A 26,044-nucleotide genomic window follows, 5' to 3' on the forward strand; every position below is an offset into this window, starting at 1 on the left:
TAACTTCCTGGACAGTTGAAGCACTCATGCGTCTTCCTTACGTTGTCAGCTGCCCACACACCATTCTCCCAGAGCCCCAGGTTGATCCAACACTGATGGCCATATGCTTCATAGAAGCCTGAAACGCTCTCGGCCCCAAGGGTAGAATCTTCACTAGTAATCCACTCCTCTTGCCAGTGATTGGTTATGGAGGGAGGTTCTGGTGAAAATCTAGCTGGTAAAACTCGAGGGAATCTGCTGCTGAAGGTCTGGTGTGCAAGTCTTCTTTGCTCTTAAAACAGGACAGAAGAATGGGGTGTGCCACTTGTCCCCTCTCTGGTGCCTGCATCTGTAGCAGCAATATTGAGATTGGGGGAACCAGCCAAAACAGGGAGCAATGATCTGGTCGTGAGGCCATTGTTAAGTCACTAAATTAAACAAGCATAGGATTTCCTACCTCTGCACTTCTTGTTTGGGGAGGGCATAATATCTCCTCCTAGTTTAAACCACTGGGGAATGAGGAGACACCTGCTTTTTGTGGCCCCAAGTAATCAGATGCAATCTCCTTCCTCTGAAATAACAAGCTATTTTATAGAGCAGAGACCACACAGGAACACATGCACAGGCTTTCCCTCTCTTGGAAACTAAACTCTTGTGCGAGGAGTAACGTTCTAAATTCAAGCTCCTTGGAGTATAGCGCATGTGCTGCATGCCCTGTCCCGAATACCCTCCTCCCCCACACTATCACGTACTTCAGACCCAGTTCAAAATCTGCCTCCTCCATGATAGTTTCTTATTTAATCCTTGCCTACATCTGTCTGTAATTCTAACATATGGCATTCACTGCCTCTAACTTTTTTACATCTTGTCTGCTGATCCTTGTGTCTCCCTCTCAGCTCCACACTGAGCACACATTTGATTTACAGCGACTGACTGAATATGAAGCCCCATTTTCCTTCACCTGAAACTTGGGATTTTCCTTTCCTCTTTTCTTCCTTGTCTTCTTTCCTCATCTTACTTCTCTGTAGAAGAAAAGACAAAAATTGAGATAAAAGAGATTCGGAGCTCAGATTCTGAAGGTAGGTAAGTCTTTCTAAAGAAAGGCCCAAATGGCAGGCCCTACCTCTGGGAGTTACAGATAAGGGAAAGAATTATGGCTGGTGGGGGGCTGGGGGTACAGCAGTTAGACACGATACAAATGACCTCCTGTTTCTGTACCTCCCTGACATACTGACCAGGTTCCACTATTGAAAGTAGGCATTGGGGGGGAGGGGGCACATCCTGAACAAATCAGAAGTTATGAGAGAACACAGAGCAGAGTCTAGCACATGGTAGGCATTCAACAAATGTCTCAGGAGTGAAGGAGAGATGACAGAGCATCTTACCAGTAGGGCTTCGGGCTTATACCTTGAAGGTTTTTATTATAAAAACAGAATGAAATGTTAATACCAGTAATAACACTGGTAGTGAACTTCATCTGAATGTGCTGACAAAAAAATCTTTGATCTGGTGTAGATTTCAAGATGTTTTGAAAGGGAAAATAAAATCTTGCGTTGTTTTGGTTTTTACTTTAAAACTCCTATGGCTGTTAGCTCAAACTCACAACCAGGGGCCGTCAACAGGAGATTTCCAGACTATCTTCAGAAAGGCCTACTCCATCACACAACCTGAATCTCCAGCAGCCGCTCTTCTGTGTAACAGCTCTGGGGCCATCCTACTGATGAGATGGCGCAAAGGGCATCTGCAAAGAGCATGACCCAGTGTAGAAACAGGCTTCCACACACGTGAAGCTATGCAGATACATTTTTAACGTCAACTTTTAACACGTTCCAAATATTAAAAATTTGTCATAACTTTCATTAGGCTCATTCATTCAAACCGACACTAAGAACTTTTCTGCAAGATCTTTTATATTACACAATAGAGTAAAAACTGTAGTAAAGGTTCAGATAGTTAAATGAGCACCACACACTACAAAGTGTAACCAACATGGTTCTATTAAAAACTCTCTTCAACTATGGCATTCAAGGACAGCAATACAATATTTTCTTTACAAAGCAAGTAATATAAAAATCTGCAAATGCCATAAATTCATTTATAGGCTATTATTTTCATATAGGCATATCATTAGATTCTTTCAATTTTTTCTTTCAATTCTTTCCTGAGGTATTTTTTTGTTTGTTTGTGGTTTGCTTTTACTGTACTGCTGGATGCATTATCTTGATCATCCTTTCCTAAAATGATTTTTAAAGACCTGCAAAAAAATTTTATTGCATAGGACACTATTCATGACACAGAGGTTAGGAACTGCAAATATGTGGCAATGGAACAAGTCTTACAAATATTGCATTTTAAGAATGTTACATACATTTTTTACAGCTGTCTCTTTTTAAAAAATTGAAGTTATAGCTAATAGTTAACTACGTACAGTGAGGCATCTTAGGAATGTCAGAGGTTAGAGAATATGATGAATGATACAAAGGAAAAAAGCCGTAATTCTTGCTGGCTATATATTGTATTGCCTTCAAAAGCAACTGTACATGTTGTAATCAGTTCATAGTTAAATATTTCTACTAATCTGTTTTGGGAGAGCAAATGTCTTTCAAAGTTTCAAGTTCCTCTATGAGCTTCTTGTTCTGAACCTCCAGCACTGCAACTCGACTCTCCAGACATTTTACATATTCTTTCTTTCGACGTCGACATTCTTTAGCAGCTTCCCTGAAAAAAAGTAGAAGCAAAGGGGGAAACAAAACACTTTTTTGCATGCTATTGACAAGCAGGCTGAAGTAAGCTTGCTAAATGTGATCATGGCTGCATTCCAAATCTTGGAACAGCGTTCCCAATTCAATGTCAAACACTAAGCCAAACTGGATTCTTAAGGGTCACAAGTGTCCCTTCCACAAGTCCACATGGCAATTAGTAGAATTGCTGCATCTCCTGCCTTGATTAGAGTTCATAGTAAACAAGGTCCAAGTCAAAGACAGTTACTCTGCTTTATGGCAATAAAGATCTTTGAGGGCCTTGAGTTCCTCAATGAGAGTCTTGTTTTGGTTTTCAAGCACAGCCACACGATTTTCAAGACATTTGACATATTCTTTCTTCTTCCTGCGACACTCCCGGGCAGCTTCCCTGGAACCAACACAAGGCAAATGACTACAGGAACAACTTCCCAGCACAATTCAGACCAGCTCAAATGAACTTCTGCCCCCCAAACTCAACAGCCAATCAATCCTAGGTAAGGTTTATACAAAGCCACACAACAAATGTAACCAAGCACATGCCTTTTATAAGATTACTTTAAAACAACAGGACCAACTTGAGAGCACAATTTGCCCATCATTCGTTGTACATGGTGTTTTCTTAGGGCACACATTCCATGATCACAGTGACCAGAATGGTTTTCAGTAACCTAAAGCAATAGGACCACATTCCCAAGTGGAAATTCTACAAAAACACTTACAGATCCTTTTAAGTCTCTTCGTTATTTTTGTCCACCAAAAGCCACATATTCCATCACAATGAATTAACTTTATTTGATCAAAAATACTGGAAAAAATTAATCCTCAGAAACTTGAAATGTCATTATTGAAGATTTTGATTCTTCAAGACTAAATACCAGTAAAACAAATAAGCTCAACCACGACTGCAAGAAGCAGTTTATTGGCTAGAAAACAACCTGGATACAGACAACAGGAAGCAAGTCATGTACATTTTCATGAACCAAAATGAAATGGACTCTGCTTTTGAAAATTAAGGAAGAGAAGAAGGGAGAGTACATAATACAACACTCAGTAATTCAGATAATTTAAAGCCATGAAGTCAAAGCACCACAATTAAAATTTTGGAAAGGAAGCTACTATATAACCCAAAAGTGTATTTCAAGACTGTTTTCTAATCAAGTGCATTAATAACCCAATATACAGATTGTTGAAGCACTGTAGGCATGCCCAAAGGACAGACCAGCCAAAGCAACAAACACAAACAGATGAGCTAGTCATTTTCATGTATAGCCCCACCAAAAAAGAATAAATACAGCCAACATTTTTCTCTTTCTCCTGATTTTTAGGGTGGGAGGGGGTGGCAACCACATCATTTAAATCCTCTGTAGAATGCACCCTCTGATAACAGTGTTATTTTGGAGTAGTCAACTGAAAATAACTGCCTTTGGGGTGTGCTTCATATCAAAAAAGCCTACACTGAAACAGATAACTCACACATATATTAACAAAAGCTGTGTTGGATGGCTGAACACCAGTTACTATAATGCCGACTCACAGTGCCCCAATTCTGAACCAGGAGTGATGTGCACAATAGATTTGGCCAATTCTGCTGTATTTTTAGGATGGTTTACACTCACTAACAACTTGTTATCTGTGTTTTCTCCGTGGGACCCAGTATCAGCAGAAAAAAGACCTTGAAATCCCAGTGAACTGCAGGAAAAGATCAACTCCTACTTCCTAGCCAAGAACAATGCCCTCACCCTGTGAACTCACAAAGCTCTCAGACTTCTCAACTAGTTAACAACAACAACAAAAAAAAAAATGTAAAAAGTGAACTGAATCTGTTTAATACAGATTTATTTAATCTAAATGATGCATCGGGAAAAATTGAGAATAAATCCAAGCACGCTCATAAATTTGCCAGTTTGAGAACATAATCAAACTTTTCTATAAAGGAACTAAAATACATTTATTAATACCAAGATTTTCATGATTGGCTCATTATATTAAATTCTAGATTTGGAAGGGAGATAGTCATTTTACAAAGCAAGTTACCATTAAATGAAATTTGAAATATCTAATAGCAGTGTTGTGAAATATTTATTTTTTTCATTTTCTTTACCAAAGTATACTATTTTTCATAAATATCATAATTCATATCTCATGTGGGTGCAGGCGCATGTCACCAGTGAAAATGTTCCAAACACAAAGCTTTAAATGATCACACCAGTAGATGGTACATTCCTAAGTATTTCCCAGCTATGGAAAACACCTGTTTCTTCTATTAATAGTTAGCTCAGTTTTCAGGCCGTGCATTTATTTGGATATATCCTCAGCATGAAGAGGAAATACATAGCAAAGAGGAAATGTTGACACGGCTGTAAAGAAACACAAACTGTCACTGGACTGGGAGAAATATCTATCATATCTATCATAAATGCCAGCCAAAGAATAAAAAAGGAAATGTATAAGAGGTCTTTCAGGTTAATAAGTAAAACCTACATATGTTCCATGAAGTTAAATCTGAAGCTTACTCTGAGGTCTTTCTGAGATGACTCTGGTATAGTACAGCGGGCAGGCTCTGGAATAAAGACTGCCTGATCGCATACCCAGGTTCTGTCCAGTGCAGGATGCTACAACTTACTACTTAACCTCTCTGAACCTGAGTTCCTCTTCTGTAAAGTAAGGATCATAACCACACCCTTTCTTATGTGAAAGTTACATGAGAGTTAAAGAAAGAAACAGTAGAAATGAAGCACTTAAAACCTACCTATGGTACTTGCTCAAGTGAGCAACCTATTAGCCATTGATCATCTGCTTTTCCCTTGTCCTGCTCTGAAGTTGAGATCTGGAAAGCTAGAATAGATCCTTCTCAGAATCCCTTGGAGCCAGGGATTCTATTAGCTATTTCTAACCAAGGAAATGTGGGTGAAAGATGCAGGGGGGTAGGGGGGCTGGTGTACCTGGGTGGTTCAGTCAGTTAAGTGTCCAACTTTGGCTCAGGTCATTATCTCACTGTTCATGCATTTGAGCCCAAATCAGGCTCTGTGCTAATAGCTCAGAGCCTGGAGCCTTCCTCAGATTCTGTCTCCTTCTCTCTCTGCCCCTCCCCACTCACGTGGATGCTCTCTCTCAAAAATAAATTTAAAAACATTAAAAAAAAAAAAAAAAAAAAAAGGAAAGAAAGATGCTGGGAGGGTCTTCCAGGAGAAGTTTTCAGAAAGGTTAGACTCAGCCAGCCCCAGTTTTGGGCTCTAGCCCTTTACCCTTCTTCCCGCCTGATGAAATGCCTAGATATGTGGCAGCCATGTTGTGATGATAAGAACAAATGTCAGTGCTGAAGATGACAGAGCAGGGAGGAGAAACCTGGATCCCTGATGACACTGCTCAGCGTTTGTTCTGGCTGTACACATCTCTCTGGACCAGCCACAGAAGATCAAAATCACACCTACAAGGTTAGGGCTCCATTTCCCTTGGTTATTCACAGCCCAAACACAAACGCTATCCAATAGTTGTAATTTGCTGATTACTTTTTTAAAACCTAAAATTTCATGATTTTTCTGGCCAGGGAAATTTCTTATGCGTGTGTAGGTACTTGTGGGGCACATTTATAGGAACCCACTGCCTAACAGTTCATCAATTTCATTTTGATAGTTCTGACACAATTTTTTAATCTAAAAATAAAGGTATAAAATAATGACAAAAGGGAAAGAAGAATGCTACTTTCTAGGTCTTTTTATTTTCTTTAGGAAAATAAGACACCAATGAATAATTTTACAGTCTGCATTATGATCACATTTTATATTTCTTATTGAACTTCACAACTTCCTGCTGTGACCACACAAGCAATTATGTTCACAGCTCCAGAGACCTCTGAAAGTACAGTTTCATAATATCCATATTCCTCCATCACATCTGAGTTAGAGACCATCCATAAAACAACTATGTATGATACCATGTGAGCCCCATCCATTCAGCTCCTTCAGGATTTCTGAGCAAAACACTGACAATGGAAAATATGAATCCAGCATGATTTAGTTAATTTGGAACAAGCCCTGGGAAAGATGTGTATACCTGAATAATCCTATTTCTGATAATCTGTACAAAACTCCACCTAGTGGTCTGTGATAATTAATTTGCTTGGGAACTGAAGCCACTTTAAGGAGTTCTATAATGTATAAAAATGTGACATTTTAAGGGCTGTTAGTAAACTGAACATAGCTGCTACTGGTTCACATTCAGTTACAAAGGACAGTTAGGAAGTCACCACTTATTTCTGAACCATAGCGGCTCAGAGGCCACAATTTCTAGATTAACTAGCTTGCTAATAATGCCTACTAAACAAACTACCACCATGTGGTCCTGGTCATAGGTAAGCACATGATCTCCTCTGAAATGGTTTGTGTTCTTACAATGAGAACATTATTAGGAATAAGGCAACAAGACTTAACTGAGAGAACTCTTAGACTATTCTGTTCATTTTGAAAATCAGATTAATTTGCACCATTTTCCATCATAAAAACTTAACCAAGAAATATACAAGTCAAATTAAAGAATTTTGGAAAACAGCATTTTTAGGACATACTCCTGTTTAAAAAATAAAAATACAGAGACATGGTACAAGAATAAGTGAGAAAAGGAGACAGCATAAACTGAAAGTACATATACTATAACATTAATAGGCATCTCTAGATGATGGGGCTATGAGTAATTTTATTTCTTTGTTGCTTTGTATTTGCACTTGACTAAAATTTATCAGAATTAGTATGTATTTCAGTATAACAGAGAACCAACAAAGTTACAAACTAGATAAAAGGAAACTACATAGGGGCGCCTGGGTGGCTCAGTTGGTAAAGCACCCAACTTCAGCTCAGGTCATGATCTCGCGGTTTGTGAGTTCGAGCCCCGCGTCGGGCTCTGTGCTGACAGCTCAGAGCCTGGAGCCTGCTTCAGATTCTGTGTCCCTCTCTTGCTCTGCCCCTCCCCAGCCCATGCTCTGTCTCTCTTTCTCTCTCTCTCAAGAATAAATTTTTTAGGGGCGCCTGGGTGGCGCAGTCGGTTAAGTGTCCGACTTCAGCCAGGTCACGATCTCGCGGTCTGTGAGTTCGAGCCCCGCGTCAGGCTCTGGGCTGATGGCTCGGAGCCTGGAGCCTGTTTCCGATTCTGTGTCTCCCTCTCTCTCTGCCCCTCCCCCGTTCATGCTCTGTCCCTCTCTGTCCCAAAAATAAATAAAAAACGTTGAAAAAAAAATTAAAAAAAATAATAATAAAATTAAAAAAAAAGAATAAATTTTTTAAAAAGAAGGAAACTACATATAAAAGGCTTAGAAAAAAGATTTTTAATTAATTTTTTTTGAGTAAACTCTACCTACAACATGGGGCTTGAACCCGTAACCCCAAGATTAAGAATAGAAGGCTCTATGACTAAATCAGCCAGGTGCCCCTAAAAGGTTTAGAAATGCTTAACTCACACATTTATTTTGCCCATAAAGAAACTAAAAAATTATACTCATTACCTACTTCACAAAGTAAGTACCAAGTTAAAAAAAATCTTTATTTGTAATAAAGTACTTCCATCATGATTAAAAACATTAATGTATCTTTCACACATTACCCTTTTGACACATAAGGATGTACCATGGTTTCATGGCTAGGCACTCTCATTAGAAGACAATCTAATTACCATCACATGCAGAGCACAAACCCAAATATGCCACATAACAGTTAACTTGGGAGAAATGGCTTAGAAAAAGCAATTTCTTTAAAAGCCCCACAGCAATAAATTATGTGCCCAGTAAGTGGTTCCTGATTCCCAGTGAAACATCCTACCTGTTTTTCATTAGCCTCAGCTCTCGTTTGCGTGTTGCTTCTTCTGCTAGTTGCTGGGGACTGTGCAAACTTCCTGGTGAGGCAGCCATCACTACTCCCTGTGGCAAAGCAGTAGTAGGAGCTCGGATCTGGTAAGTTGGCATGTCACCAGTGGCTGCTGCAATGAAACAAAATATTACAAATTTATATAAATAATTTACAACTTGATATTTTATATAAAATTGACCTGGAAATAACATATTTCTTTTTACATGTCATAAGAGGTGAACTTGCTAATGTTTAAGATGATTATTCTGAGCATTAAAGAAGTCTGAGGTATCAAAGACACCTGGAACAATTTGGAACAATAATCTTCAGCATGCTCTATACATTTAAGGTAGAAAAACATCCCAGTGCATTTTAGAAAGGTGTTTATCAAAGGCTAAAGTAGAGAGTGCTTCAACTGATAGTTCATTTAGCCTAAACTCAGTGGCATGCTGACAAATGTTTAATAACCAGCTCTCTGGGGGAAAACAGTCCTGACCTGTTTATCAATGCGTATGACGGAAATACTTTCACCATGGCCAATTTCAGGCTAGCAGGGTGGCCTCCCGGAATGTAGAGATGGGAAGACATACACAGTAAGTAGCACATACAGATAAAAGACATGTAAATAACCTCAAGAGCAGAGATAAAATTATGAGAAGTGATGAGTTTTGAGTATTCATTGTTTTTTAATGTAACTTATTTATTAAATATGTATGTATTTCTTTATATATAATCTTTAATAATGGCTCTTTTTACAACCAGCTTACAAAAACCCTGAAAATTTAATAATCACTCTACATACCAGTGGGAGCTGGTTCTAGCATACCACTGCAAAAATTTTAGCTAAGCAGAATATCTCCATTCTCTGAATATTCCAGATAAGAGGTCTTCCTGTACCCTATATCAGGCCTGAAACAGTTACTGAATGTCTTTAAATACAAGTCCTACTACCAGATGAGTGAGGTACTGGAAGGAAAATACTAGCTTACTATATTTTCAGTTTAAAAACCAAAACAAAATAAAAAACAAAACAGCAAAGCTCTACTTAAATCTAGTTTCTCTGGGGAATGATAATTTTTGTCTTTTGAGGGTTTCTTGAGAAAATAATATATTTCTATGTATTCATTTAAAAGGTTTTCTAATTATAGTACAATCATAGTCAAATGACAGACTTAATATTTACTTAGTATTCAGATTGAATACTAAAAGTCCTCCAAGTTTCCTAATTTATACTCAAAATTTGCTTTTCTACTACAATAAACATAGCTTCCTAGAAAAGACAGATGGATTTAAGTGATGAAATATGTTTCTACCACCACTGTTTCAACTTTGAGAAGGTATTGTCCAGAGTTAATTTGACACTCCGACATATTACAAAATTCATGCTGTCTCAAAGCTAATGGCAAGAAAAAGAGTTTTTAAAGTTATTAAATCCTACAAAAATTGGCCTGAACCAATGCCAATCAAAATATAAAACACATCACTTCCATGCTTCATTAAAATGTATTCTAACTATTGAGTAAGAACTGAACTTTTACACCAAAGGGACACAGACTTTTTCCACTTAAATGGAATATTATCACTGAAAATAGCCAACCAATTTAAAGGGTCAGTCAAAAACTAATCTGTGTGCTCCTTTTGGGTAAATGCCTTCCCCGCCAACCCCCCCCCCACCCCCCCCAGAGCTTAAGAATTAGGTGAAAAATAAAGAAAAAAATTTTAAAAATGGCTTTGGGGGAAGATCACTTAACGGTCTTCATAAGATTAACAAAAATACCATTTATAAGGTTGCACTGCCCCTTCCTTCTATAATTTGAAAAACAATGGTGATTAATAGTAACTGTGACAAATATAATGATCACCAGCAAAGTCTCTATTAATAAACTTGGGGAAAATCCTAAATTGGTTTTTGTGACTATTTAAAATACTATATACACAGATATCTCATTCTATGCCATATTATCTTACAGCTTGGAAATATTTAAGAAGATAATTTTATAAACAGTTATAAACTGCTGACTAAAGATTTTTTATATTTTAATCTCATTGTCAGAGGAGATAGAATGGAGCATAGAATTGCATTGTTCTGTCCTCTTTTCTCTTTACCCACATCCAGGGAAGAAGGTTATGGGATAATAAAGGTTGAAACAATAGAACAGCTGGAGGCTACACAGACTTTCTAAAACTGGAACAATAGCCAGTGACGGATGAGAAGTTTACATGTCATCATGTTGACATTTGCAGGCAGCGTGGATGCAGACCTTGGTCTGGGTTGTTCTTTTGCACACACACTGGTCACAGAGAAGTGCAACAAAATTAATAGGAAGGTACAGAGGGGTTCATTATACTCTCTCTCTCCTTTTGTATACATCTGCTATTTTCTGTACTATAAAGTTAGAGCAGAATGCTTATATGATCCATATAAGTTTGTTTAAGGATATATATATATATTTTTTTTAAAGGAAAAAAGGGGGACAGGTATACTTCACACATGAAAAATAAAGTTCATTCATTGGTCTTAAAACCAGAAATGGTTCTAAACTTTTGCCTGTTTCCAAAAGCTGAAACCACCCTCAAAGGACCAAATTTGGTACCATGGAGGATAAAAGCAGTTCAAAGCAAGTATGCTTAAAAGATTTTGAGGGGCGCCTGGGTGGCTCAGTCGGTTGAGCGTCCGGCTTCGGCCCAGGTCATGATCTCACGGTTTGTGAGTTGGAGCCCCGCGTCGGACTCTGTGCTGACAGGTCAGAGCCTGGAGCCTGTTTCGGATTCCCTCTCTCTCTGCTCCTCCCCTGCTCACATTCTGTCTCTCTCTCTCTCTCAAAAATAAATAAACATTAAAAAAAATTTTAATAAAAGATTTTGGGCCAACAGCTAGGGAAATAAAATACCACTTCAAAATGATAACTTGGAAGGGGATGACAATTTAGATGTATTAGTTCTGCGATGTCAGCTAATATATTGGGTTTTATTACAATGTTTGAGACATACTCTATATTTATCTCCTTCAGTAAAAATCAGATTGCAGCTCAGTAGTTTATGACAGAAATATGAATTAGTATTAATTAGTAGGAATTAAGAAATGTCTGTAATATCCCAAAGAATCTATATGATGGTACACTTTTAGTGGTCACAGAGTAAATGTCAATGGATGAATTCCATATATTCAACTATGATCTTAGTAAATACATTAAAAAGATATGGGCAAAGAGAATCTCTTATTTTGAGAAAATCCAAATGTCAAAAAATGTTGTTGTTGAAACAAGTGGCAAAAAAAAAAAAGTTTTTCTCTTAGTTAACTTCAGTTTCCAGAAGTATGAATTCAGTGGTAATTTAAAGTAGATTGGATACCTAGAATCACAGTTCAAAGAACCATCTTACATTCTTTGATGACACAGTCTTATCTCTGTACTCCTATAAAGGCCAATTTCTGTCCCATCTAACTACTAAAAGTGTCCACATTATTTTTTGTTCTAGTACTTCACTGTATACATTATTTCTGAAAATAAATGAGTCATCAGTGGGGGCTTTACAGTTATGACTGAAGATAATAAGAAAAAGATATTTACATACTAATTTATTCTAAGGCAATAAAAATTTTAAATACAAGTCAAGGATATGTTTTTTTTACTTTGGTACTCTCTATGATCTAGCATGCTACTTGGCATATAATGGATGCTTGATGGGTTTACACATACACTACAAAAATTTTGAACTTCCCAGGGTTTTGCACAAGCCCACTGTCATTTGAATGTTTAAAATAAGCAGTCTTATTATTTTAAGACTATTATTAGCTGTTATTATAGCTAAGTCTTTAAGTCTTTAACACTGAGACATGGGAAGCCCTTACAAGATGCTCTGTATTTATTCAAAGTGGCATTATTTCCTACTCTTCCCTTAGATACTAGTCATCTGGCACCTGAGAAGCAGATGAGTTCTAACTATAGTATATGTCCAACTATCCTGACATGAATTTTTTAGTGTGTTTTAGGGTTAGTATCAATATTTCATGGGAAAAGAAAATTCCTAGAACTCTCAATTTTGGTCATTAACTTCATACCTCTCTTTGCAAGCTATAAACACGGTATAGGAGAAAAAGCACGGGATTTGGAGTCTGGATTCTAGTCCAGCTCTGCCACTTACCAGCCATGTGACTTGGGGCAAGTTCAGTTTCCTCATCTGTAAAATGGGGATACATTATCTCATTTAATACTCACAATAACCCCTGTAATGTATGTCAAAGTGTCTAGCACAGTGCCTGGCACATGGTAGGCATTCAGCAAATGTTAGTTCCCTTCCTCTTCCCTTCCTTAAGTTCTGAAAGACAATGTTCCAAATTATGCTTATGCTGTATATTAGTTAAAAGGCATATAACATCCATAAATATATTTTCCCCTGGAGTTTCCCTTCTAACAAACCTGGGTAATAGAATGATTGAAATGTATGGCTCTTATTCCTTATTTTGTCCAGAAATATGCCTATTAAAAATTGTTATGCTGTATTATATTCCTTTAGAAAATAAGTTATTAAAAGATAATATAAAATGTCCTTTTCAATGTTTATAATCATTTAGAATGGAACCTCAAAGGTGGAGAAATACAAATAACCAAATGGTGCAAGCTCATCAGACTGGTAATAAGACAATGAAAAGCCTCACAAGTCAAAGAGGTGTTTGTTTCTTCCTAACAAAGACAGAAATAAGAAATTCAGCCAAATGCCTATCCTGATAGCTTTCAAAGTGGAACAACTTTTCCGCATCCCAAACGGTGGTGATCTTGCTTGTGTATATATCTTATTGAGATCTCTGCAGTACTGAGCGCGTTAACTGAATAACAACATTCTTATAAATGGAGCTTCCTACCTTCATGTGTCACTTTGCTAGGTGTCCCTAATCCCAAATATACCTAAGGAACAAGCAATAGAGGTAAGTTTGAAGTCATACTTATAAAGCGGGGGACTTTTTCTGTAGCTCCAAGAAGCTACCGATGTCTTCACTTTTCTCATTTGGTTCGCTCCTCTCCTACCACCACACCAGTGTTCCCAATGTGCAAATCAGTTGTGTCCTTGCCTGGTGTCTCTCACACTGTCAGAGACTGTTCCTTCTCCACTGCTCTACTTTTCCCAGGAAAATTAAACCCTATATAAACATGACTGTTTAAACACTGAACATTTTCAAATTTGTTACAATAACTATGACACATAGACCACAAAGAATTAAGCCATTAAATATTTTTACTTTAAGGTACATAGAGGGAACTTCCTGAATTGTTTAAGTGAAAATCTTGAGTCAAAAAAAGTTTACGTAGATGAGAAATTATAAATATTGAAATTAAAGGTTCTATATCATAGCAAATACACACTCTATTGTCCTATGAGAGTAATAATAAATACTCTAGAAAAAATCCACTTTGACTACTTAAAATGATGCTAACCTAATTTTGTATGTTTTATAACTAGCATGTAGTATTCTGTGATAGGTAACTCATCTAACATTAACATTAACATTAACATCTAACATTAGCATTAATTTCTTAGGTGACCTTTGTGGAGCAATGTTCTGTGTGAATGTTCTGTGGAAACAGAACGAGACAAGGTCTGTTCTGGAAGTCTGAAGATCCAAACTGGTTCACCACTTGTTAGCTTTGTAAACTTGGAAGAGTTATTTACCACACTGATCCATGTTGCCATACAAAAAATGAATATAATAGTATCTGCTCGGAGTGCATCAGTAAGAATACATGGAAAATGCTTCTCCTTTTGGGTATTTAAATACAGTTTCTTCAGTGAGGCCTACCTTAACCTATATTACCTGCTTCCTATAGGTCTCTCATGATCTGATAGTTTCTTTGATAGCACTGACCACATTTGTATTTGTATGTATACTGCAACATTGTTATTTTTTTATCTTAATGCTTACATAAATGCAAAGTATAATTATTTTATTAGGTGATATAGTCATATAGGCAAATAAAACCAGGCAGAGTTTTACAATCATCCGAAATTATATTTCACTGAAATTTTTTCAAAAATAGTGGGAAAATAGCACAATAGAAATGTCAGTAAACCTCCATACACATTTGGAGTTTAATTAAAACTTAAGGTAGATAAATGACTTGGGTTTTTTTTCCCACTTACAACATAATTATAACTTGCTTTGCTACCAACTTTAAGCTGTTACACCTAATCCAAACCATTCTTTATGTGAAAATTCCCAAACGAAAACCTTTTCAAGTACCCCCCTTTCACAAGGTGAAACGTATTCTTATTCTCATGCATCAAATATTAACTAAGATATTATTTTCCAAATATGAATAAGTTGGAACATTTGTTTCTAACAGTTCAGAAATCCAGGCTGAATACAACATATTAGAATTTTTTAGACTCAGAGACTAAAACATATGGAATTAGGCTCTTAACATAATCAGCTTATGAATAAAGCCAAAAACTGTTTCTAACAAAAAATTAGACTATACCCAAAAGAATCAATAATACAATTCTATAAACCTTAGGTATTCGCTTTCTGCCTTTGATTCTATGATCCTATAAGTAAATACTCCTAGGGGCTCCTGGGTGACTCAGTCGGTTAAGTGTCCAACTTCAGCTCAGGTCAGGATCCATGAGTTGGGAGTTCATGGGTTCGAGCCCCGCATCGGGCTCTGTGCTGACAGCTCAGAACCTGGAGCCTGCTTCAGATTCTGTGTCTCCCTCTCTCTCTGCTCCTCCTCTGCTTGTGCTCTCTCTTTCTCTCTCAATTTTAAACATTAAAAACTCATAAAAACTCTTCCCAGACCAGTCATTGTTAGGAACCTGATTTTGGTCTACATCAGTTTTTCAAACTACAAGTTGTAGCCCATTAGTAAGCTATAAAATCAATTTCATGAGCCAAGAATAGCAATTAAAAAAAAAAAAATAGAAAAGTACAGCATCTTTACTATATGTAAAGATAAGCATTATTTTTAAAATTTGTTTTATGTACACACACACACACACACACACACACACAGGTCTACTGCATCATGATGTAAAATGTGGGCCATGGTAAAAAAAGTGCATAAGCCAAATATCTAGATCACTCCATTTGGTTCACCAATCCACACAAGTAGCCCAAAATGATATAATCCAAAGGTGGGTCCTAAAGCTGCTCTACTATTCTTTCAAAAAAGTCTCTTAAACCCTATGCTCTTTGGGCTCTTCAAAAAAAAAAAAAAAAAAAAAAAAAAAGTTTCTCATTTTTAAACAGCATTTCAAAATAGAACTGGTTCTGTGAAAACTAATCAGATTCTAAAAATAATGATTTCCAAAACTAAATGAGGTCTTATGAAAAAAGTTTGACATTTTTTAGTTTTAGCATTTGGAAATTTTTAATTTGGAAAAACTAACTCATGTTTAACCATTATGAATAAAACTGTGAAAAAAAATCCATTCAAGGATGGTGTATGCTCATTTTGTCACATAAATGTATAAAAATGTTCACTTATTTACAAACAATGGTTAAAAATATATGCAAATTTTTACCTTTAACTTTCATCTTTAAATATATTCTGTGTATTTTCAAATCTTTTATATTTTACTTTTCTCTCATGGTTAGACATGAGAATTGGAATTAAAAGTTAGTAAGAAAGATATAAACCAATTAAAATTTTTAGCAAATAAACATATGCGCAAAATGCCTTTTGCTTCTAGCATATGACATGTAGTATTTGAGATTAAGTCCATCTATATCTTACAATAAATTTGTTATTTGATAACTTCTGTAATCTATAGCTTCTCTAAAATTTCATAAAAACTCCTGAGAAAAATAATAGTGCCTCAAGATAATTTTCAAAACGCTTTAATACCGGTTTTAGCTGCTCAAAACAATGGAATGTTCTCATCTAGGAAGAGAACCGAGACCCACTAACTCTGAAAAACTAAACCCTGGTGAAGCTGTTCATAAACATCCATTCTACAGGAATTCAAGTGCAAATTCAGAACAGAGTTAGAAATGAGACATCCCTGAATAAACAACGATGCAACCACATACAGGATATTAGTAACTAAGTCAGAATCATTACCTGTACTTAAGAAAAGCAAACCACGGAAGGATTTCAGACCACAACTTTAAAGCACTGTGACGGGGTGGGAAACAATTTAAGCCCAGCACTCCCCTGACTGAGCACTAGAGGGCACTCTGACTAGCAAGTGCCGGGAGCGACCAAAGGGTACGGAAACCCTGGAGCTCCTGAGCCCACCTCTCCCCGGGCACGTGCCGGGCGGCCTGAGCAGGAGGCGCAGCCTTCCCACGTCCGTCCACAGCGGGACAGACGGCTGCGGAGTTCTGCTCAGCCAAGCATTACAGGTTTCACAAAGCGTTCCCCCTCGTCAAGCAGATACTTACCTCAAGATCAAGAGAAATGTTAAAGTAAGGCTTACGAGAAAAGCTATTCAGTCTAAGAGCGATCTTGGAGATAGTGGCAGCGGCGAGCTAGTTAACAGCTCTAAATCTGTCAGCAGCACTTGACAAAGCAGAAAGGAACTGACTAAATCACAGCATGACTCGGGGCTGACGTCAATGTGCAGCTCGCTTGGAGTTTAACTTTTCCACTTCCCTGCGGAACACGATTCCAGGAAATGTAGTGACGTCAGCCCTTTGAACTCGATTAGCTGAGGTACAGACCATTTTAAATACAGGAGGAAAGAAACAAGTAGGCACACAAACACCCCTAACACGATGGGTTTCCCTATTCTGTTTTGGAGCAACGTTTGTACACAACAATGAAATCGGAAGCTTAATTTTTTACAAGTTGAACACTACGTATGTTTAACTTGTAGCTGCATTGGATTTGCAACAGGTTGCAGATGAAGTAACAGCTTATTTTAGTAAAGCAGTATGTGGAAGACGAGAGACAGGATTACTGCCTTGGTCAAACAAACGATATGCTGAGCAAAGAAGCACTTACACTAAGATGCTTTAACAGAGTGTGTTGAATACATACAGATACATATTAAAGGAAACTTCTTACCCCTCAGCTAATAGAAAATTAGCACTTTTTGAAACACTGAGGGTCCTCATTTTTCTAAACTTCAAAAAAAAAAAATCAGAATGAATTTAAATCTCTCTTTAAAATCCTTACCTGTTTCATCTCCAGTTACAGCCATGATGGGCTTCTGCATACAGAACTGTCTTGCCTCCCCTATCACAGGTCCACATACAGTGTTCCAAACTAGCAAGCATGTGCAGGATAAGTAGGAGTAACTGACATCACAATGACATCATTAGCCTATCACTGCCATCAATTTGCTTTGTCACAGAGGAGCTCAATGAAACCAAACCCCTATAAAAAACCTTCCTGTAATAAACCATATTAATGTTTTTGTTTCTTATTTTTACATAGAAATCTGTGGTGGCTCTGGCAAAAAAACCAAAACAAAACAAAAAAAACCCAACTCATTAGCATTAAGTTCCAAGATTGTTTCTTATGGAGCAACTAACTTCTTTATTATTGTTCTATCCAAGGTTTCTAGAAAAACAACGAGGGTATAAACTACATTTTTCGTAACTTAGGAGAAAAAACATGGAGATTAAAAACAACAAAAACCTGATAATCAGCCCAGAAAAACATTGTGAAATACACAGAAATGTATTTCTTAGACACTTCTAAATTCATCAAGAAAGAAATATCCATCCACCTTCGTTCACTTAACAGTTTTATTCGCTGTACTATTGCTACAGCACCATAAAATCCAGCTGTTCGTAAGGTGACACAGAATTTGCTAATTTCACTTAAAAGGAGTAAATACATTTAAAAAATTCACTGTGCCAAATGTAACCACTATTATGTAGCATTCTTCCATAAATATTAGTTTGAACCACAGGAATTTGCTATTTGATCTTTTTGACCCACAAAAACAGCAACTTCATGAGGCTCAATTATTTTATTAAGTTAAAATCCCATGAAAAGAATTCAGGGATTTAAAAAAAAATCATAAATAAATCACAATTACTACTCATAATTTTTCTTAAAAAAGTTTTTTTAATGTTTATTTATTCTTGAGAGAGAGACAGAGAGAGATAGAGTGTGAGTGGGGGAGGGCCAGAAACAGAGGGAGACACAGAATCCAAAGCAGGCTCCAGGCTCCAAGCTGTCAGCACAGAGCCTGATGCGGGGCTCAAACTCACAAACTGCGAGATCATGACCTGAGCCAAAGTCGAATGCTTAACCAACTGAGCCACCCAGGTGCCCCTCATAATTTTTCTTTTAATGCCAAATGTTATTTGGATCACTTAATGAATGTTCAGTGCATGAAGAGCTAGATCATTACAGGAGATTTAACAGTGGCAAGGTTAGACAAAACATTAGGTCTTGTTCCATATAACAGACCATAGTCTGGGAAAAGAAATGATTTGCATGTCTACTACACAAAAATAAGTGACACGGCACTCAGGCCTTTTATCTTCTCCAGTGGGTTGAATAAAACCCATTCACTTACATGATTAGAATTCAACCTAACCTTATGCCAACGAAAGGGCATTCCACCACATTTTTGCCTTATTCAACTAAGCACTTTTTAATAAAGGCAGGACTTTATACTCAGATGGAGGTGGAATTTCTGGGAGTATTCAAGATTCTACTAATTCTCCAAAGCACATGAACTGAAGACATCTAGTTAAGTAAGAAAGTCTGGAGATCAACCCGGACATCGATCCCAATCAGAGGCTCCATGACAGACTCTTTTCCATTCCAGCCCTACCTAACGGTTTGGGTTCAAGGGTACTGGTCAATTTTATTACCAATTTCAGAAAGTTCAAATTGATTTTAATGTAATTTCTTTAAATTGGCACTTAGGTGTTCAATAAATATTAGTATAAAAAAAGGTGAAGGAAAGAAAGGAAAGAAGGAAGTCCGCTGTTTGGTTGATTACTGCTGTTTAGTGAAGTTTTAATACATTCCATGGACCAGATAAACTCAGTTGAACAGCACATATAACTAATAACATTTTCACAGAAGAAGAGAATTTCACTTTCATTTAATAAATAGTTATTAAACATTTATCATATGCCAGGGACTGTGCTAGGTACTACGGATCCCTATCGAAACAGAAGTTACTGTCTAAGCATGTCTCACGTAGTCTAAGAAGGTACAGTAGGAACTGACCGCACATTACCTGAACCAGATCTGCAGGATCGGGCAAGGCTTCCTGGAGGACATACTATCTAAGATGAAGCCCAAATACTGCAAATGATGGGCATAAGTGTTCCTGTCAGGGCAATGGTTAAGTGTGAAGCCCTGGAAAGGTGAGATAGCATGGCACAGCACAGAAAATTAAAGAAAACCAGCACACAGCTGCATTACAAAAGAGGGAGAAGTCTAGTAAAGGAAGCAAGGCCTAGATCAAGCAGCAATTTGGGTGTTAAAGATTTTGGACTTTGTCTAACAAGAAACAGGCAATCACTGAAGAATTCTGAACAGGAGACTGACATGATTAGATTTGAATTTTAGAAATACCACTCTGAACTGCAGAAGTGAGAGTAAAATGGAAAAAAGAAAAGGTTGAAGGCAGAGACTTTTGTTTTTAAGGATTATTAGTAGCTCCCAGAATTACTGAGAGGGATGAAGAAAGGGAGCCTGAACTTTCAGGAACGATTCTCAAAAAAACTGGGCCAAAAAGGGATCTGCCACCTCTAGCATGATTAGGAAAATCAGGAAGCTACTCCACAACTACCAGCTTCAGGGCAGCCACCTGGCAGAGGGAATGACAGGTGAGAGGGGACGGTAGCCGGAAGTAGAATGAGGACAGAGTGGAGAGGGGTGGAGAGATGTGTGGTTTGGCTGGGAGGAAGAAGGGATGACACACGGGTTTCTAGCCTGAAGCAACAGGCTGGGCAGTAGTTCATTGCTGAAATAGGGTAAACCAAAGGAGAACTGGGGTGGGGAAAATGGATGTGGTTTTGGTCTTAAAAAGTCAAGAGATGTGTGTGGAACCTCTAAGTAGCCAGCTGGAGTCAGGGGCATGGTCACATTGAACTGAAGCCATGGTCAGGCAGAGTGCTCAAGTCAGATGAAAGAGGGCCCAGGATTCAATCTTGACTAACACCACTAACACTGAAGAGATGAGCAGCAGAAAACTGGACCAACCAAGGAGACTGAAAGAGATGTAGAAGAAAGAGAAGAAAAAATGGTAAGAATGCAGTATCAGGAAAGTGAAGGAAGCAGAAGTCAACCGTGTTAAATACTGCTGAGGGATCAATCTAGAAAAGGTCTGAGAACTCACAAATTGCTGTGACCTTCCAAAGGAATGACAGGATGTAAGGTGATAGGGAGGAACATGAGAATGCCCACTGACCCTGTATTGAACATAGAAGTGGAACTCCTACCCACCAGTATTTTAAAGAGAAGGGAGAAAAAGGAAAGGAAAGGGCAAAAAAGGAAAAGACAAAAAAGAAAACAAAAGGAATAAAGCCTGAAAGGGAAGAAACAAACATCTTACTAGTATTTGATATAAACATTCACATACTATCAGAGATAGATTCACAAAGAATATGCACGTTACTAGAAGTAATTTTCAGTTTGGCAAGATTAATAAATAAAAAAAAAATTTTTTTAAGTTAGTGATATTTCCCTACACCAGCAACTACTGAAGAATGTATCATTCATACTAGCAACAAAAACCATAAAGCATTTAGGAACTAACTTAACAAAGAATATGGAAGACTTCCATTCAGAAAATTTTCAACTGTTAAAAAAAGTTAAAATAAGATCTACATAAATGAGACATTCTGTGCTTTGGAATAGGTCAGTTTAACATTATGAAGACCTCAGTTCTCCCTCACCCTTGTACACTGTTGGTAGGAATGTAAATCAGTGCAGCACTATAGAAAACAGTATGGAAGTTCCTCAATAAGTTAAAAATAGAACTACCCTATGATTCAGCAATTGTACTACTGGGTATTTACCCGAAGAAAACAAAAACACTAACTGGAAAAGATATATTCACTCCCATGTTCATTGCAGCATTATTTACAATAGCCAAGATATGGAAGCAACCTAAGTGTCCATTGATAGGTGAGTGGATAAAGAAAATGTAGTGTGTGTATACACACACACACACACACTGGATTATTATTATACATAGGAGAAGGAAATCTTGCTATCTGTGACAACATGGGTGGAACTTGAAGGCAATAAGCTAGGTGAAGTCGGACAAAGGAAAGACACTGTATGATGGTACTTGCAAGTGGAATCTTCACCACCAACAACAAAAAACCCAGAACTCAGATACAGAGAACAGACTGGTGACTGCAGGTGCTGGCACCAGGGAGGTGCTGGCAGGAAGGGTGTAAAATGGGTGAAGGGGATCAAAAGGTACAAAAAAGTCCTGGGGATATAATGTATACAGCATGGTTACTACGGTTAATACTACTATGTCACCTATTTGAAAATTGCTAAGAGACTAAATCTTAACAGTTCTCATCACAAGAAAAAAGCAATTTGTAACTGTGGTGATGGATGTTAACTAGACTTACTTGTAATCACTTACTGTATTTTAAACAAATGTCAAACCAGTACAGTTGAAACTAATGATATATGTCAATTATATTTGAATTAAAAAAAAGACTTCAGTTTCCCCTAAATTAATCTATAAGTTAAATGCAACCTCATTGTTGGTTTTATTATTGTATCATTATTTAGAAACTCAAATTTGTTCTAAATGCATATGGAAGAATAATGGGTCATACAAGCTAAATCAGCACTATAGAATTTTTTTTTTTAAGATAAAAAAGGGAAACTTGTTCTGTTTGAGAACAAATCAGTATGGTACTGGCATACAGAAAAGGAGACCAATAGTACAAAATAGACAGTTCCGAAACAGATCTGAGAATACATGAGAACTTACTATATAATTAACACTGCCCCACAAGTTAATGGGGAAAGGGTAAACCATTAGTAGGAGAAAACTGGCTCCATATGTGGAGAAAAATGACAGTGAATTCCCACCTAATACCATATACAGAAGTGGACCTGGGGTGGACTAAGGACATAAATGTGAAAGGTAAAGCTATAAAGCTAATATAACTAATATAGAAAAATGTCTTTGGCTTACAGAAGAGAAGATTCCTTCAATAAAACCCCAAAAGCACAAAACTCATTATTGTATTATCTATGCAAAACACAAAACATTTTTAAAGCTCTCCTTATGTTAAAATATCAGGTTTACAGTAGATTTTCCACATTAAAAAAGATAAATTAGAAGAAATGATGACTTTTTATGATTATTTATTTAGACATAGAGGGTTCATGGGAATCGGGAAATAAAACAGATGATTTTGATTTTACAAAGTAAAGAAAACAAAATACTAGGGAAGTACTATGGATTTTTTTACTCCATAAATGAACTCCTTCAGTTCTTCATATACTTTTATTATAGTCCACATTAACCTCCAAAACACCTAACGGTAAAAGCTAATTATCAAGAGACTTGTCAGTCAGAATCTGCTTTTTTTCCACACTTGCAAGACTTTCAAACCAAAAGAATGAATATTATCCCCCTTAAAATTAGTGCTACATCGAACATCTAAGCAAATGCCAAGAGGAATAGAGTTATTAAATTAAAATATAGGGTTTTTGCAAGTTGTATTAAACACATTATAGTTATTATGAGCACAAATGAATGATATTAAAACAATGTATAACTTGAATTTAACTGAAATCTTAGGTTACCCTGAAAGCTTAGGGCTACATCCCAACTATTTTATGTCACTACTTCCATATGAAATAGAGTGGATACCTAGAATGGTCTAGAGAAACAAATATCAGCATTTGTTTTGGAATGAGATGTCTAGAACTTAGACTTGAGTGTAACATCTGGGGAAAACCCCCAATTCAGTGCACCATGCACTGGATACTTAAATCTTCATAGACCAGGTAATAAAAATATGTATTAGGTATAATATTTATAACCCCCAGAGAAAGGATATTTAATTAATTAAAAAATTCTCTCATGTGTCCAAGTCCTTTTTCCCCATCATGCTACCCTGACTGGAACCTTTCTTTAGAGCCAATAAAGCCCACGAAAAAGTAAAAATCATATAATTTAGCTTGTTTAACGTACTAAAATATTCCCTCTTCAAGCCTTTTAAAGTGCCTCCCCCCACCCCAAATCTGCCTCCTGTATATTTCATAAAACTATAAAATCACCACTAAATGGTGTGATAGTGTATTCTAAATGTATTAGATTAATAAAATGTACCTTGCACAACAACCTGGCTGCCTGGGACAAAGAACTGCTGTGTGCCATCAGCTGACTGTGCTGCATACTGTACAATTGTAGCACCTGGAGGAGGAGCTCCTGAATTTGTCATTGTTAATGCCTGTAGTCCCTGAACACCATCAGATCCTGGGTTAGAAATCTGGATTGTTCCACCTTGGGCTATAGCAACTTAACAGAAAGAGAAAAGAAATATTAGAGAATTTCAAGATTCATTTTTAATAATCCCGTATTGGAAGAATATACTGCGGGCATATTAATTACCAACACTCCTCATTCTAAAGTTACCCTTATTTCTCTATGCTGAATTCATAGGGAGGTCCTTCTTCATGGGAAAACACTCTGAAAAATCTCATCAACCCTTGAAGATATGTTATATTCAGAATTATTTGAAATACATAGAACCCACGGAATTTCCCTCCTCTGTGGTATCCAACCAACTAAATTATTTAAGAGGAAGAGTGGAGATGCAGACAGGGAGAAAGTTCAGCTTCTTGATTTTCTCCACTCTTCCAGATGTTTTTAGTTATAGATAAATAGCATTCTTCTATATTTAAAACACGGTCAGTGCAATTCTATCGAGCATCACAACTACAATGAATTTATACCTTCATTCAGCTAACTACTTTCTAACCTATCAAAAGAAAGTAGCTTTTATTTCTTTTTTCTTTTTTCTTTTTTTAACGTTTATTTATTTTTGAGACAGAGAGAGAGACAGAGCATGAACGGGGGAGGAGCAGAGAGAGAGGGAGACACAGAATCGGAAGCAGGCTCCAGGCTCCGAGCCATCAGCCCAGAGCCTGATGCGGGGCTCGAACTCACAGACTGCGAGATCGCGAGATCATGACCTGAGCTGAAGTCGGACACTTAACCGACTGAGCCACCCAGGTGCCCCAAGAAAGTAGCTTTTAATGGAACCTATATTACTATATATTTTGGTTTTAAAACTTAAGTCTACAAAACTGCAACCTTTACTATTTTGACTATGTGATGAAATATAAAATATGAAATATAAAATGTTACATTGGAAAGGATCTTAAAAAATAACTACTGAAAGAATTTGTGCTACAATATTTATGTCTACCAAATGTCCTGAATAACTGCAGCTCATAGCAGCAGATAATGAGGTAGACTTCCTCTGAACACTGAGACCTGCCAGCCATGTTTAAAAGTTAACATATTAACCAAAAGTTTCCAAAGAACGGATCAAATGTTTTCTTTTTGAATTTTACTCTAATTCAATTCAATGGTAATTCAATTTCAATTCCTGTTAAAATATCCGAGACTTCAGTATAGTTTAACATAAATAGTATGACCCTATGTTTTAGTTTAAGTACCAGACATTAAGTAGAACCCTTCAAAAAAAAAAAAAAAAATCACATATAAATCAGCTCACTAGATTTACAATGAAGGTAACACATCAGAATAACACAAGGCCTATAGATCAATGCAAATGCCTTACAGGAATGTTACAGTAGTGGGGGATGTCAATATGTCAATATTTCCAACTTATTCTCTATCGTTTTTTCCCAGGATCTAAGCAAAGGCCCATTTAGGTTTAGGCCCATGTAGGTTTAGGCCCATTTAGATTGTATAAATCTGTCAGAACTACTGGAAAGAGTAACAACAAATCTTTAGTTCTAGGGCCTAAATTAAGAGAAAGATGGGTTAATATTTTCAAAAGGTTTCAGCAAGATGCATTCTCTGTGTTTTTGTTCTTTGACAGACCACCACTAGGATATGATTGACAAACAGTGAAGAATCAGTTATAGAATGATAACAGTGCTGAGGCTGAGAAACTCACGTAATAGCCCTTTGTTCATCTGGCTCATGTAGAGCATTATGTTCTGTACACATTTTATTTTTTAAAGTTTATTTACTTTTGAGAGAAAGAGAAAGAGAAAGTGGGGGAGAGAAGCAGAGAGAGAAAGAGGGAGAGAGAATCCCAAGGAGGCTTCACACAGCGCAAAGCCCAACATGAAGCTCAATCCAAAAAAACTGAGATCACGACCTGAGCTGAAATCAAGCGTCATACGCTTAACCAACTGAGTTACCCAGGTGCCCCTCTGTACACATTTTAAAAATAAGATTTCAAGGGTCTCAGGTTTCACCCTTTATAATAAATAAAAGCGTTTGGAAGAAACCTAACTATGCCTACTTTCTTAAAAGAGAAGTAAGAAAAAGAGGAGGTATTGCTTCCTCAGATCTTCATGCCTGGATGTGAATGAATTTCATATGTTATCA

At 37.0% G+C, this 26,044-nt stretch overlaps 1 protein-coding gene across 32 annotated transcripts in view; it reads right to left on the minus strand.

Annotated features, from left to right (window-relative positions):
* Window positions 1-1,958: 1,958 nt before the first annotated feature.
* CREM (cAMP responsive element modulator) overlaps window positions 1,959-26,044 on the minus strand; it is a 73,662-nt gene continuing 49,576 nt past the window's right edge. For 8 of the 32 annotated variants that reach the window (XM_058744307.1, XM_058744313.1, XM_058744304.1 and 5 more), the window contains 4 exons: window positions 23,783-23,971; window positions 12,698-12,733; window positions 8,528-8,684; window positions 1,959-2,697 (listed from right to left, as the gene is read on the minus strand). In XM_058744307.1, the coding sequence (XP_058600290.1) occupies window positions 2,553-2,697; window positions 8,528-8,684; window positions 12,698-12,733; window positions 23,783-23,971 (527 nt within the window). In that variant the 3' untranslated portion in view covers window positions 1,959-2,552. Of the gene's footprint in view, window positions 2,698-2,753; window positions 3,109-8,527; window positions 8,685-12,697; window positions 12,734-16,608; window positions 16,847-16,931; window positions 17,133-17,667; window positions 17,786-23,782; window positions 23,972-26,044 lie in introns of those variants that run through there. The other 24 variants (XM_058744316.1, XM_058744309.1, XM_058744323.1 and 21 more) reach the window with 16 other exon arrangements.

The sequence above is a fragment of the Neofelis nebulosa genome, chromosome 8, assembly GCF_028018385.1.
Source record: "Neofelis nebulosa isolate mNeoNeb1 chromosome 8, mNeoNeb1.pri, whole genome shotgun sequence".
Taxonomy (NCBI): domain Eukaryota; kingdom Metazoa; phylum Chordata; class Mammalia; order Carnivora; family Felidae; genus Neofelis; species Neofelis nebulosa.